This window comes from Pterocles gutturalis, unplaced genomic scaffold, assembly GCF_000699245.1.
Source record: "Pterocles gutturalis isolate BGI_N339 unplaced genomic scaffold, ASM69924v1 scaffold5666, whole genome shotgun sequence".
Taxonomy (NCBI): domain Eukaryota; kingdom Metazoa; phylum Chordata; class Aves; order Pterocliformes; family Pteroclidae; genus Pterocles; species Pterocles gutturalis.
In genome coordinates, this window is record NW_010105273.1 from 6140 (window position 1) to 20987 (window position 14848).

At 49.0% G+C, this 14848-nt stretch overlaps 1 protein-coding gene across 2 annotated transcripts; it reads right to left on the reverse strand.

The window, feature by feature from the left end:
• Positions 1-52: 52 nt before the first annotated feature.
• On the reverse strand, positions 53-6735 carry SLC25A42 (solute carrier family 25, member 42). Of its 2 annotated transcripts, none has more exons than XM_010087314.1 (7): positions 6614-6735; positions 5450-5561; positions 3279-3304; positions 2265-2431; positions 1510-1626; positions 866-1017; positions 53-468 (listed from the first exon to the last, which is right to left on the reverse strand). In XM_010087314.1, exons 1-7 carry the CDS (start codon positions 6695-6697, stop codon positions 143-145), a joined length of 984 nt encoding a protein of 327 aa, XP_010085616.1. In that variant the 5' UTR covers positions 6698-6735; the 3' UTR covers positions 53-142. The 2 variants fall into 2 exon arrangements, with proteins under 2 accessions (XP_010085616.1, XP_010085617.1); XM_010087315.1 differs by having other exon boundaries at positions 6620-6697.
• Positions 6736-14848: the final 8113 nt, after the last annotated feature.

The window sequence follows — 14848 nt, forward strand, 5'->3', positions numbered from 1 at the left end:
ACAACAGAAAAAATCCAACCAAACAAACACGAAAGGTAAGTTCTCAGCTGCAGGAGAGCTCGTACACAGTGAGGGAACGCTAGCGTTGCTCTTTCTACACGTGTTGTACTTTTCCCCAGTAAGGGCTGCGGGGATTAAGCTACTACCTTTCAACTTTAGAGCCGTGCTGTAATTTACGGAGAAGGATCTGCGTCAGGTCAAAGGTTGTGAAGCTTATTCCCACTGCAATCGGACCTTTGACCCAGTTCATGCTGAGTCCTTTGTACAAGCCACGGATTAGTCCCTCTTCTCTGATAATCTCCTGCATGGTGAGAAGGATGGAACTGTACGTGTGTCCCATCACCCCCGCCGTCTGCATTCGTCGGCGAACCACGTCCAGGGGGTACGACGCTGACTGGCCGATCAAGCCTGCGCAGGCACCAAACAAAAGCCGCTCCGGAGGGGATGGCTGCGATTTCCCACTGTGATCTGGGAAAGAGAAAGTAGCAGAGTGTAGAAAGCTTCTTGGAATAAATGCATGATTAAGGTCAAGTGGGCTGAGAGCCCAAGAGAGCACTGAGTGCCAGAGCCCCTCAGATTTTGTTCCCAGCGCAGCTGTTAGCTGACTCTGCATGTAACCAAGTCCTGCTGCACCCAACACTTGCACCTTCTTGTTCCTCTGCGAGACAGAGAAACTGCTTCTCTGCAGCTTGTCTTCTTCACAGTCTGGAATTGGAGAGAGGGAGGCACAAGGCATCCTCCACAAGCACAGGACTTTGCAACTGGCTTCAAGGCCAGGAAAAGGACTTGTACCACTGAATTCAAACACCCCAACCTGGCCAAGAGCCTACCCCATTTCATTTGAAGCCAACCAAGTTGCCTTTACCTGCATGTAGTTTCTTCAACGTCTCGTAGGTGAAGAAGCTAAGCCCAGCGTACGGAATCACTCCGATGATGGTTGGTGTAAACCCCCTATACAACGTCTTCAGTCCTTCCTCTCGGGATATTCGGATGAAGACATGAACGATATTGCTGTACCTAGCACGTGGACAGAGGAAAACCAAATCTGTGCTAGTTAGTGACTGCACACACCAGTAACATTTCCAACAGGACTTTCTGAAGGATCAGCAATTAATTCATTCGTCTCTGAGCTCATCAAACAGCCCACAAGGGATTTCAGAAGCCTGTCTGCAACGGGAGAAGCCAGTCACCAGCTCTCCTCCAGCCCTACCACAACATGCTATCCTGTCTGTCAGATCGCTTTCGGAGGCGTTGTGCCAGCTGGCCTCCTAAAGAGCCGACACGCAGGTTTTACTAGTGAGGTCTTTCGGTATCGATCTCCTTCCAGTCCCCGGGCTAACCGGGACTCTGGTCGTTTAATCAGTGCTCAGACCCCAGCTGTAAGAGGTTTATTACACCAAAGGCTCCGAGCAAGAAGTGACCCAGAAAATGGGAATAAAGTCATCTGACCTTAAAAGAAAGTTCTGCATTTGTTCATGGTGCTTGTACTTGCTTTTGTTAGGCACTTACATCTCCTTCGGCGTGACAGCCATTCGAGCACGGACCATATCCAAGGGGTAGGTTAACATGGCAGCCGTTGTGCCTGCCAGAGAGCCAGCAATGAATCGAGGAAAGGGTGTCAGCGCTCTAAAGTAAGGTGAGAGAAGAGACCAAACAGATCACCTGGAGATGGAAACACTACGTGGCTTGTGAAGATGGCTCTACTCTATCGGGTACTGAATCCCTTCCCTGCCTGCGTACTGAAAAGGGTTGGGGGGGGTTGATGCAGCTGTGGTTTGCCACAGCCATTCGAGACAGAGGCTCAGAGGAAATCTCTGTTGAGGACAGCAAGCCTGACTCGGGGTGGCTCAGACACTCTATGCCCAAGATCAAGAGGCTCAGGCCACATGCACGGCTCGGATAACAGCCCAAGGCTGGATCTTGTTGTTTCTCCTGCAAAGAAAAGCTCTTTGTTTTGCCTGCCCGCTCTCAGCACAGGGACGTGCTAACTCAATCTCTAGGCCACTTCTTGCTCACGCCTCTAGAAGACAGGGTCTTCTTCCCACAAAGATCTCCCCTGTGCAAGACTAGAAGCCCAGCCCTTTGCTTTGCCCCCTCGCACACCCCGTTCTGCGAAGCCATCACGAGCACAACTCCGTACCCGCAGAGCTTCCAACCCAGCAGCCCTGCACGGAGCAGGGAAACGAGCTCCCTCCCTACACCCTACGGTCCCACCAACTGCTCCATCCTCCTGAGCAAGGACCAAAGCCAACGCTGCGCCTTACTTTCCCTGGAAGCCGTAGTAACTCCCCAGGAGCTGCTTGTACTCTTCGTGCGCGCAGAACTGGATGGCAGCGTACGGGATCACGCGGACCATGGTGGCGGAGTTCCCTCGCCAGAGGCTCCAGAAGCCTTCGTTGAGGTAGGTGCGATAGATCAGCCTGTAGGCTTCCTGCAGGCAACGGATCAAAGGTCAGGCAGGGAGATCACGATAAGAGGGAGGCCAAACAATAGAGGGGGGGAAAAGGTGACCCTGTAGCTTAACCTCGCCAAATCCTCCTGCCCACCCCAACCACGGGAAGCTGGTATCAGCTGTTTAAGCTCGCAACCCTGAATCCAGAATACGACAACTGAAACGTCCTCTCTGGGGAGACTGCATCGGATACGTTAGAGCAAAAAAGAACCGGAGGCAGGAGGACAGAGCTTTACGTGCAAGGCATCTTCATTTTCCCTCTGAGGGCAAAGCACAGAGCTGGAGCGCTGTTTGCACAAACCATTTCTCAACCCAAATTAATCTTCTTAGTCCAGGACAGAAACTCTGGGATGACCCGTGGTAACACAGCACACACGGACAGCTGTGATGTACGTGCAGCAAAACATTCAGCAAGCCGCAACGGCCATCAGCTCCCAGATTCAGATTTCCTATCATTTGAAACAACTCCCGTGGTGGTTGGGGGAAAGAAAATAACCACTAGAGGAGAAGGTCGAACAAAAGCAAGCCCCGAGCGATGCCACAACATTTACTGTCATGTCTCAGGTAGAACCTGGAGCATGAACAAGGGCTGAAGCCGCTCTGTGCTGAGCACCGGACAAAAACGTGAACAAGAGAGAGCACTGCCCTAAGGAGTATTATAAACAATGCTCCTTCCAGTCTTCCCCCCTGTGCTCTGTCCCTATGAGTGCTGCTAATAGAACCCAAGCAAGAAAGTTAAATAAAAACAACGAGAAGATGCTGTTAGGGCTATTACTACCATTAATCAAACACTTCAGGTCAACAGGAGACAGACACATCACCTCACCTTGGCAGAAAATCTTTTTGAAGACACTAAAAAGAAAAAATGAGCATTAGGTCTCGCAATACATTTAGATGGATCAAATAAACCATACAGGCATTTTATCTAAGGGATAAAAATAGAAGCAAGTGAATTCATGCAAGAGAAAAAAAAGAGATTCTTTATAATAAACAAAGACTTTCCACAGGTAAGTACTCTCAAACTCTTTAGCAGATAAATTCGTTTTTCCACCTGCTGTTATGAAAATGCTCAGTTTCGGTCACACTGCTTACTTTAAAGCACTTAGAAGAAATAAAAAATAATTTTAAACCCCCAAGCCCACACCAGGCACTTATTTCAGCAGAGCATTTCCATGCACAGGTTCCAGAGCAGCGCCAGAACCCAGCACAGCACAGGGCTGTTCAGCGAGGCTCCACGCAAGAATGCTTTCGTCCCAGCACATCTCAAACGAACACGCCGTTTCCTCTCTCGCATCCACTCAAACTGACAGCATCTCTCTAACTATCTAATACACAAGGCATTTGGAACCCAGATTTGTTTGGCACGCGGCAGCTCTGTTTTGTAACACTCCTCCAGCAGGAAGGAAACCCAGGCTAAGACCCGAACGGCAACGCTAATGAAACACGGCTCCAATTAAGTGTCTGTTGCAGTTTCTTTCGAACTCCTTTGAGACTTGTAACCTCTCGAGTGTATCAAACAATCACATGCAAATACATTTTCACCACGCTGCTCCTTTATGCAATTCAACACTTTATTTTTTTTTAAGAAATACAAACACCTCCATCACCAATTGCAGCTGGCTCTGCCACGAGCTCTTCTCCCTCGTTCCAGTTCAAGGGACAACTTTTGTACACTCCCATGACCCAAAGATGCTCTCCCTCTCCACAGACAGGGAAGAGACCCCGGAGTAAAAACCTTTAGGAGAGCAGGAGGCTAAAAAAATCCATTAGATATTAAAAAAATCGGTCAGAAGGGGCAAGTTTTAATCATATCCTTTGCAGCGAGTTTAATGGGCCAAACCAAACAGGTCTGGATAAATGTTGGGCTGTGCAAATTAAAGGTGATTTATCGAGACAGCTGTTGACTCACCCCAGTTCTGCCGTTTCCATCTCACCTCTGCTCCTGACATTTCCAACCTTAGATGAACCACAGTGTTTGTTCTGGTGAGCAAGCACAGCGCGTACTCGCTGCCGCACCAGCAGCTGGTCCGAGAGGCGAGCCCAGCCCGGGCTTTAGCTCCCTGAACTCCCTGCCCCGCATCCCCGCTACTCCAGAGCTCAGCCCCCGCTATGCTGAGAATGAAAATCATGTCAATGAAAGTCAATTCAAAATTAAATCTCATCCAGGGATTAGATTAAACCTACCCAATTCATTTCATCTGGGATGTCAACCAGATTTAAAACTCTTGGCCTCACCACATGTCGACTGCGTCAACTGTCCGCGCTCTTCCCTTCGGGACAATCGGTGCAGCCGACAGCTCCTGCGCTGAGCCAGGGGAACCCAACGGAGCCCGTGATGGGGCTGAATCCCAAATCCCACTGAACGCCTGAGACTTTTCCATTCCAATTAGCTGAGTTTCATTTTCAGCAACGCACTTGACAGGTTCCAGAAAGGGCTTTGTGACCCAAAGCTAGGTATGCCAGCATCAGTGCCTCTCGCAGGACTTTCCATTATTAACTTCAACTCCAACCAAACCAATTCTGCTGGAATACAACGCGACTCTCTAGCAGAAAAGACTGCGTTCATTTGAGCAGGCACAGCCTGGCATCCAGCCTCGAGCAAGAAACTCCAACAGCTCAGTCACCTCCTTCCAGTGTCCCCATGTCACTTGATATCGCTCCTTTCCCCTCCCTGCCTTATTTCTTACCAAATAAAGAGACACAGAAACCCAGAGTGTCACCAACCATCCCTTCAAATGCTGCCTTTAGTGTCTGTAAAGTCTTCTGTCACCGAATGTGTGTGGTCAGCCAACATTCAGGAGCCACGGGGATTGTCTCCAGCCAGCACCGTGCATCTGCGTTACACAAAACTCTTGCTGACTGCCACGAGACTTGGCTCCAACTGACTGAAGGAGGGCAAAGCGCTGCAGAACCGGCTGGCTGAACACATCAGAGAAGCTGGTTTGGATTCTGCTAACAATAAAGAGCGAGCATTTTGCAAAAGCCAGCGTAACTCACCTTGAAACATGATTTTTGTCCTATCCAGTGGAGCTACGGCGGTTTTAGCAACAGCACCAGCCAACGCGCCAGACATCAGGGAGTTGAGTACTTTCTTCTTCTCCTGGTTCTCCTGGAACGAAGCATTGGTTAGTGTGACACAGTCAATCCAAAGCGAAAGTTGTATTTTACCTTTGCTGCAGCATTTACCGCCTCTTAATGACCTGGGTCAAAATCCACTTCAAAATTTCAAGCACAATAAATTCCTGGGCAGATCATGAAGAACAAAGATTAGACTTATCTGCCACCTCTTACATGTACTGTCAAGATTTCTAAAAGCTAAGCCACCACCTCCTCATGATTTAGCCATGTACAGGAGGGAAGCTTCCTTCTTGCCCCTCCAATAACACACAAACCCTGTTTCCACATTCCTCCCCAGATCCTAAGAATAAAACAAGACAGGTTTCCTGCTATGATAAATCGAATGGAAGTGTTTTTGTTATTGACATTCCTGCCACAGCTCGTATTTATCAAGCAGCTATCTTCTTGTAACACACGGGCAGAAGGCAAGTCAATGCCTTGAAATCTAACACCGTGAAGGTTACGGACTGAAAGACAAGTCCAGACAAGGCTTAAGAATGTTAACTTTTGATATGCTTTGTGTCTTCACGGAGAAGAGTCGTTAACATTTTTTTTTCTTTTTTCAGGATGTTTCACAGCTAGAAAAGTTAATGTTTATTACCAAAATCCATGGTTCAGTTCAATTTTCCTGGTGCTAAACGCAAGGGCAGCCATGCACAGGCAGCGCCGTGTGAACTCCAGCCTGAGTTTTGGTCTCAGACCAAGGTTCAGCTTCTCTTCCAGTGTTTCCAGCAGCAGCAAGAGCAGGGAAACCGAGACTCGTGGCTCCCTTTTTCCTGCTCTGCCACTACAGACATAACAAGACGTAACCTTGAACGAGGAACGCCGCCCTGCCTGCTTGTCAGCCGGGAGCGACGCTCAGCCTTTCCCGGAGGGCTGGAACTGCTTGGCCAGCTCGGAGAAAGCAAGCGTTACACATTATGCGGCGTGCACGTACACCGCAACTCTTCCAGGACTCTGCAGCTCGAACCTCATTGAGATGCTTCCTTTGGACGGCGGGCACGCAGCTCTGCTCTCGGAACACCAGCGATCTCCTGCTCTTACCTCTGCTGGAAGATGGGTTGATGCAACGGGCTCCACATCCTGCCGTTTGAAATCCACTGGACCTTCTCTCACACCATTACCCATACCAGTCGCACTTGCAAGCGGACAGAAGAGCTACAGCTCCTAAACTGAGAACAAGAACAAGGCAGGAGTTAGTGTCAGAAGCAGGAAATCTGCAGGTAGTAAAAATCTTGTCCAGGAAGAAGGAGCGAGCTACTCCCAGGGCCATTTTCATCAGGAAAACCCCTCTCCCCAGCTCCTGGCTGAAGAGCATTTCCAGGATCCTAGTGCCATTGCCTTAGTTCATGTCCAAGGGTATGTGTAGGGGGGTACTTTGGTGCTCCATAAAAACTGTGTCAATTATATTCACTCTTTTCAGCCCACAAGCAACTCAGCTGCAAGTTACAACATCAAAATATCCGGAGTTTCTGGAGAGAGGAATCAGATCCTGCTCCGTCCCCTTCCATCGCTTGTGGTTGCTACTCTGCTGACTGCTGAGCATCTAGATATTGGAGAAGGAGTAGAGAAATTTAAAACCCAGCTCTGGAAAATGGAAAAAAATAGTCCCAGCAGTAAGTCCCAAAAGCCTTCCAGGAGCAATTGGAGGTTATTTTAGGAAACGGACAGATCCGATGGCTCACACGTGCCGTGAAGGCTATTTCGATGACGCCAGCGACCCGACTGAAAGCAGCACATCCGTGAGCTCAGAGCTCCCCTTCTCTGCAGTCGCGTTGCACGTGTGCGCGGAGCTGGCGAGCCGGTGCAGTTTGCACAGCTGCTGGGATACAGGCTCTCGTTTGCCTCGGGAAAGGCAAGGTCAGCCTAAGCTCAGCTGCAGGGTATCAACGCGGAGGTAACGCTTTAAATAGAAGCTATCACTTTAGCATCGATCTTTCTAACATTTCTGCTTTTTTTTCATCCTTAAATACGGAGAATTGACAGAGCTGAAGTTTGGAAGACCTGAGTTCGCACGGAGAGGTGGCCTCTCCGAGTTCTGATCCATTCCCAAACGGGTGCAATGACAAGATCGGTTCTCGGAGCAGCACGCCGGCTCAAACAGCCACGTTGCCACAGCTTCCTTTCAAAGACCGTGGCATTAGGAAACCTGAATTCCCAAACTGCTCCCCAGTCCTGCCGCAGCCTTCCTCGCACCCTCCACCCTGCGACCCTGCCCCGCTCCAATCCTGGGAAACCTCAGCCCCAACCGCCTGCTTACCGGGAAAGACCGTCTTCAGACTATTTTTTTTTTTTTTCCCTTTTAACAATCCCGAGATGTTATATGCTTGTCAGCACCTTTCATACTTGCTGACCTATTTTTTTCCCCCCACATCGCTCTCATAAATTAGTGCCAGCCTTCACTTTCACAACCCCTCGGCTGCAGCTGATATTAGCGCAGAGCAGAGACGGAGCAGCTCCGTGCACGACCGATTTGCGACGGTGAGGCTGTGCGTGACCCGTGCGCTCGGTCCGAGGACAAACACACCTGGGGATCTTTCACGCCGGACATCGCTTGGTCGAGCTTTGGGAAGGGGTGTATCAAGGTGTTTACAACTCCTGAGGGTGTTTTTGGAAAGAGGAGATTGCAGGATGCTGCTCAGAGTGTCGTAACTCCAAATTTTAATGAAAGATCACATCGGATAGTCCAAAGCGCGACCTAAACAGCACCAAGAACTTGGAAAGTTCTACCACGGCTCGGTCACATCAGACCACGTGAATAAAAACTCCCGCAGGGACCGAGGCCAAAGACGATTCATAACACCCCGGAGCAGAGCATTTCCTTGAATTATTTTGAAGAACACAGACTGTTGATAATTTCTAATTGCTCTCTGTAGTTCCTTCCTTTCCTTCTTATATCACGTATCTGGAAAATGTAGAACAATGCCTTCCAGCAAAAGCGTGACAGAAATCGCAGGTAGCGATATTATCCCCCGCTATCTCAGCTGCAGGAATGTAGGTCACAATATCAGCTTTATCTCTACCAAAAATAAGCCCACAAAAATAGAAATCACGCTAAAGAGCTTAGAAAGGCAATATGCAACTCCATTTTAAAGCATGATTTTGAAAGATGATTGAGAGAGAGATGACTAAAAGGAAATTTTCAAAACTAAGCTGATGTTATTAAGCCTGGACTTACTTTAGAACATGCACACGCACAAAGACGATATCCATTTACCCAACAAGATTCTCTTTGATCCTATTCAGAGATGTTCTTTTTTTATTTTTGCTCTGATCTTACAAACACCTGTCTGTACGCTCAGTTTTACATATTACAAGTGCCCTCATGCTCTACAAAAATACAGGCTCTCAACTCGCAGAGGCTTAACTATAAAACCAGCATTTATTATTTTTAATTGCATTTGCTTGCTGCAAAGCAATGCAGCTCTGTTTTAGGTTGGAGTTGGGCTGGATTCCGATGCTGGTGAGTTGTTAACCGAATTCTGGCTGTTATAACCCATCCTGCACTGCTTTGCTCCCAGGTTTCAGTGTGACTTTGCAGTGCCTGGCCACCAGAAGCCAGACATTATTTTGCATACATCGCAATGCGACTCACCCACTAAGTAATCCACTGAAACCCAGCGTGGAGCAGCTGGAGATGTTTTCAATCCTTGTATTTTGTATCGCTCCGTACAGTCATTACTTATGTTTGCAAAGCCACAGGAAATGAGAAAAAAAACCCAACTAGCTGTGGATTAGATGTATTTTTTTATACCACACTTCTGGGTTATTTCTACTGCAGTTACACGGGTCCTCGGCATCTGGATCCAGACTCCTCCGTGCTACATGCTGCCCAGCAAACCATGGCCCTGAGAGAATATACAATCAGAAAGCAAAACCGCCGGCGAAGGCGAGTTCAGAGTTGGAGAGGTTTAATGAGTAACACACGCTGGGCTTTCACAACAAAACGCTGATGGGTTATTGAAAGGACAAAGTGCTTACTCCAGCATCCAGCTTCAACTCCTCCAGAAACCGCTGCCTGTAACCCAGCCAGGCTCATTCACGGGCACAGATGAGTTGCTAAATTGCAAAACGGGGAAAGCTCAGGCCCTTGGTTTAGGGGCACCTTAGACAAAGCGATGAACCGAGCTGCAGCTGCGCTGGGATGGTCCTCGAGGTATCCTGCCCGCATTCGAGCAACGGCAGGAGCAGCTGTGCGCTAAAACAACCCTCATCCCCTGCATGCCAGGGGACGCACGGAATAAATACGCGCCGCACATTAAAACCCAGAGCACTGTTAGTCCTGCCTTTCCACGCTCCCCGCTCTCTCCGCCGGCGCCTAATGAATACCTGAGCCGGTTCAATCAAGCTGTCAAATCGACTCTCTGACAAGTCAGACGTTCTGCTTTTCTTGGTGGTGATGTTGATTAAAAGGACAGGCGAGACAGAATCAAGTTATTCAGAAGATAAAAGCAACCCACGAGGAAGAACGTCTCACGGGCAGGTGCCAGTTCGTTGCCCAAAGGGGGGTGGGGGCTCAGAGGAACAACAGCTCTAGCTGTCCGAGCCGCTTGTGCATCTATTTCAGCTATTTCATTTGAACATATTTTAAATTACACAGCATTAAGATAATTAGTTCCTCGGCCATAGAGCCAATATGTTTCAGAGACCAGCATCACAATTAATAAGCACAAATTCTCCAGCCGGGGTGTGTACAATGAAAATCACACTGCTCAAGGCTTGCAGATTGTTATCCATTTCCATATTGCAAAATGAAACCGTATTTTAAAAACTGACCTCACATCATTACAGCACAACCTGCCTGAAATCCCTCCTTTACGTATTTTGCCAGCTACACACACGCTTCCCCCCGGCAGATCAACTCCACCAACCTCCTGGAGCAACTGGGAGGAGGAAACGTGGGTTTTGCAGAAAACTCCCAGCTGAGGGAGGCAGAAATCCCCCTGCCCATCCTCTCCAGGCTCCACTAACACCCTAACCGCTCCCATTCTGCCAACACCTGGGCAGACCTGGAACTACCTGTTACTAGAAAAATACCTGAAATCCGGCAGCGGAGCTACTCACGATGCTTTGCACATCACTGCATAAGCAGAAAACAGGAGAAGCCTGGGCAGCCAGCCCAGAGACGGGCTTGCAACGTGTCATTCCCGAAAAACATGTTTGCCTGATATTCTCCCGCGGAATTTAGACCCGTCACAAAACACCACGGTTTCTGAAAGAATGTCCAGCAAGAACAGCAGATAGGCTGCAAAGCAAACAGCACCACCAGCTATCTGAATCCGACGGCAGCTATCTGCAAAGAATTATTTGCTTTTTCCTCGGACAACCCCCGTAGTCATTACGAAAGCAGCGTAGAGCCCTGGCCACGGGATGGCAAACCCAGCAGGGAAGAGCTGCTGGGACTCGATGCCCACAACACGCACCGGATCTGAGACAGGCAGAAGAAACTCCGTCCTGCTGTCCACTTCTCTGCTGGTGACCAAAACCGAGGAGATAAAAGAAGGCACCGAGAAAAGTTTTTTATTCAATAATTGGGAGCTGTGCGCAGCGCCTACCGTACTCACAGCTCGCAGACGTGACTGTTGCACAAACCGGGGTGAAGTCCCAGTTCACCTCTGGGGCAGAATTTCAGTTTCATTCAGGTGAAGTCGCTCGTGTCACGCCGTGCAGACGTGCCAGCTTCCCTCCTTACTCAACAGCGATTGATTCTTCTTTTTTTATTGTGTTGTTAACATCGCTAATGAAAGCATATAATTAAATTAGGAAAAAAAAATAGGAAAACCAAGAGAGTTCCTGCAGGAATTTTCACACATTTTCCCAGGCAGGCTGAAGTTAACCAGCACCCAGGGAAGTTGCTCAATGAAGTTTCCTTCAATTGTTAAACTGAGCAATTGAGCCCGACAGAGAGAGAGATTTGGTAAGAGCCCAGATTACTGCAGCCTTAAATTCAGCCTTGGAGCAAAAAACATCACAGAAAAAAGGGCTGGAACACCCAGAAGAGGGGGATGAACTATAACTGACGGCCCCTCGAGGTCTGTCTTTGCTTTCCGGTTTGATTAAGCCGTTAGAAATCAACGCCAGCCGTGCCCTGCAGACTCAGCTCTCTTCGGTCACGTTCATCTTTCATCCAAAGCCGATCCCAAAACATTCACTACGAATCGTCCACTGCCCTTCTTGCTTTAGAGATCTGCACAGAAACTGTTCGCACGGTTTTGCAGAATCACGAGGAGACTCACTGAATTACAATATCTGGAAGAGTTTAATTTTTTTTATGTGCTTTCTGAGCTCCAAAGTACAAAATAAACACTCCTCCTGCCTCCCTCCGCCAGAGACAACTCCAGCCTGCCAAGAAAACTCAGGATAAATTCTTTGCCTGGTTTTAGATTACCTGACCTGAATTAAGGCACTTGCTGAACACCGAGAAATGGTTCAATCGGAACCTCTCCCAGCAAAGCCAGCTGTATGATTCCGAGTCCAGGAGCCTCACAGTTTGAGTGAAGCCTGGAAGCAAGGCGTGAGGCACGGAACAGAGGAAATCTTGGCAAGAAACAACAGTGCTTCATTCTTCAGCTGCTAAAAGAAGACTGTTGCTGCAAACACCTCCACTGTGCTTTCCAGAGCCAAAAAACTGAAGAGCAGTTCTTATCTGCAAGACAGATAACAGCTTTATCGGAGGGAGAACAGGGCACTGGGACACGGGGGCTCTCTGCTGAGCCCCCTCCGTTTGCCAGGCAGCAATCACCCTCCTCCAGGAACAGGAGGAAAAAAAACCAAACCAGCCACACAAACCCCCAAGCATCCTCCCAGCTTGAATACTCCTCTCAAAAATTACTTTTCAGAGGTAATGTCATAAAGAAATGACAATAAAATATTATATATGACCTTTGGGTCAGCAGCCTCCTGCAGGTCCATGCAAACACAGCTTTCCCATCAGTGCAGCCTGGATTTATTCACCCACAGGCACACGTGAGGTCCCAGAGTGACAGATCCCAGCACAGATTTTTTTTTTTTGTTTTTAAATTCAACCTGAGATGATTTGGAATACACGCAACCCCCCGTCAATACACAAGCAACTTCGCCAGGAACTATTTCAACGCAATAACGGATCATTACAATCTCTGCTCTAAACCCCCAGCCTATGGAAAAAAAAAGGAAAAGAACTAAAATCTTCCATCATTAGGCAGAATGACCCACACGCGGGGGGCACCAGGCAGGTGACATTTCCTATGGCAATACTTTCCACGTGGACTGGACGGAGCCACGCGAGACTGCGAGTTCCCCGCCGAGCTGCCCGTCCTGCTCACTCGGTATCACACGGGCGTTAGCGCAGAGTTAAGCACCAACTCTGCCTGGCCAACGCGCTGCAGATTCCAATTAAGTTTGATTACCTGGCGGTAACCCAGGCCTGGCAGCACTTACGTGTGCCAGGGACACACCTCCGTCATTAACAGCAAGGAGTAACGGATTTAAAGCGCAACTAGAGAGCAAAGAACTCCTCCAACACTCATTTACTTTGTGACCTGGAGTAAGCTGTTTGTTTTTCAGTCCACCAACACAAAAAGTGATCTCCCTTCGCAGGACAGCTGCCAGGAACAGTTACACATCCCCTGGAAAACGGAGAGCAGAACCGCAGGGTGAGCTATTGGTACTGGTTTCACATAGGAAGGTACAAACCTGAACACATCTTCCTACAAGTAGCAGCAAAGTTACTAAAGAAAGTTATTCCTGTTTCCTGAGCTTTTTTTCTCCCAGCAGACCTGTCTGACCTGTATCAAGCCCATCTGCTTCACCTGATCACCGCACACTCCAGGCTGCGTTCCCGCTCACCTTACGTTTCATGGAACCTCTCGGAGCAAAGTTTAACGCCCCAGATACACCTGAAGCACACACTCACGGTGGTGGGCACAGGTCGGGTAAAAAAGAAATGATTGCAGCTCCTGACTCATGCTGCTGCGTTATCAAGAGCTAAAGTTCTCCTGCCTGAAGCAATTGCTGGGGCCAGAGCTCCCGCTGAAATCCAACACCAAGGACAGTCCCAGCGCCCTCTCCGCAGCAGCGCTCCTCCAGACCAGGTCCTGAACAATGATCTGCATTTGCTGGGGGAAAGAAAAACCAGCGTTGAGTGTCCGCAGCTCTAGAAGGATGTGAAGATGCTCAGAGGTACCTGGAATCCAGCCCTGGTGTGTTAGATACACAAACACAGAGTTATTTTTAAACACATTCACCCACAGGTTGCTGGTATGACAGCAGCCCTCTGGTACCCTGATTACAGGCTCTCTTCCCTCGGCTGTTTTCCAACACCCACAGACATCTCTTCTGTTCCTTTACACGCACACCCTTCTCCCAAACTGGAGTCATTTATAAACCAGAATGTTTTCAAAACACTCTAAATTCATCAAACCACAGGAAAACATCACAGGAGGACGCAGCCTCCTGAAAAACCTTCGCAGTTAATGCGACCGTGAAGCGTAAGAACCCGACACAAAAAAGAGCCAAGTGACGGCAGCCTCCAAACCCACCCCTACGCAGTTCGGTCAATTAACAGCCAACAGGGAAAAAGTCAACAAACACATCTTCAACTCCTCCAAACTTCAGGCGAGGGCAGGTTTAAGGTCAACAACACAATTGCAGCACCAACTGCTGTCCCCGTCTGCATTCAGCAGGGAAGGCAGAACAGCATTTATTAACCCCACGCAATCTTTTCCAGCTTTTTCCGTGTCTCTTTTTATGCTACAATCTAAACCCAACCCGAGATGCTTCTTCCCTTTCTACATTTGAAGGCAAAGCACAAAGTCACCCCCGCTCTCTGCAACTTTTTGCTTATGCTGAAGCAGGGCAGAAGACATTGAGATATCGGCATTTAACGTCTTCCACGCCCTCCGGTATCTACATCTCTGCACCAAACACAAGCTTGCCTTATTCTCAGGTTCACATCAATTTAAAAAACAAAACAAAAGCCACGTCTCGCATCTCAGCGCACATCTGGGGAGACATCGCATCTGAGGCCAGCTTTGATCAGAAGCCCTTGTCGGGAAGAGGAGCCTGACAGCGCTTGTCCCAGACACCCGCCTTACACCCGAGAAGGGGGACTGGCAGCAAGGCAGCACGCAGGGGACAGAAAGAGGCAGGATGAGCAGCAGGACAGGCTGGCAAGGTGGCAAGGCAGGCGGGTGGGCTGGCTGGGGCCGGGCAGGTAGGCAGGAGGCAGCAGGCAGGGGCCGGGCAGGCTGCAGGCAGGCAGGAGGGAAGAAGGCAGGAGGCAGGGGCCAGGCAGGCTGC

What these genes read in the sequence shown, in the direction of transcription:
- SLC25A42 (XM_010087314.1), bottom strand. Translation starts at nt 6,697, where the DNA reads ATGGGTAATGGTGTGAGAGAAGGTCCAGTGGATTTCAAACGGCAGGAT. An exon ending in CAACCCATCTTCCAGCAGAG is followed by an intron (nt 5,562 to 6,613) that starts GTAAGAGCAGGA and finishes GCTTCGTTCCAG; the next exon opens with GAGAACCAGGAGAAGAAGAA. An exon ending in GTTGAAGAAACTACATGCAG is followed by an intron (nt 469 to 865) that starts GTAAAGGCAACT and finishes TCTCTTTCCCAG; the next exon opens with ATCACAGTGGGAAATCGCAG.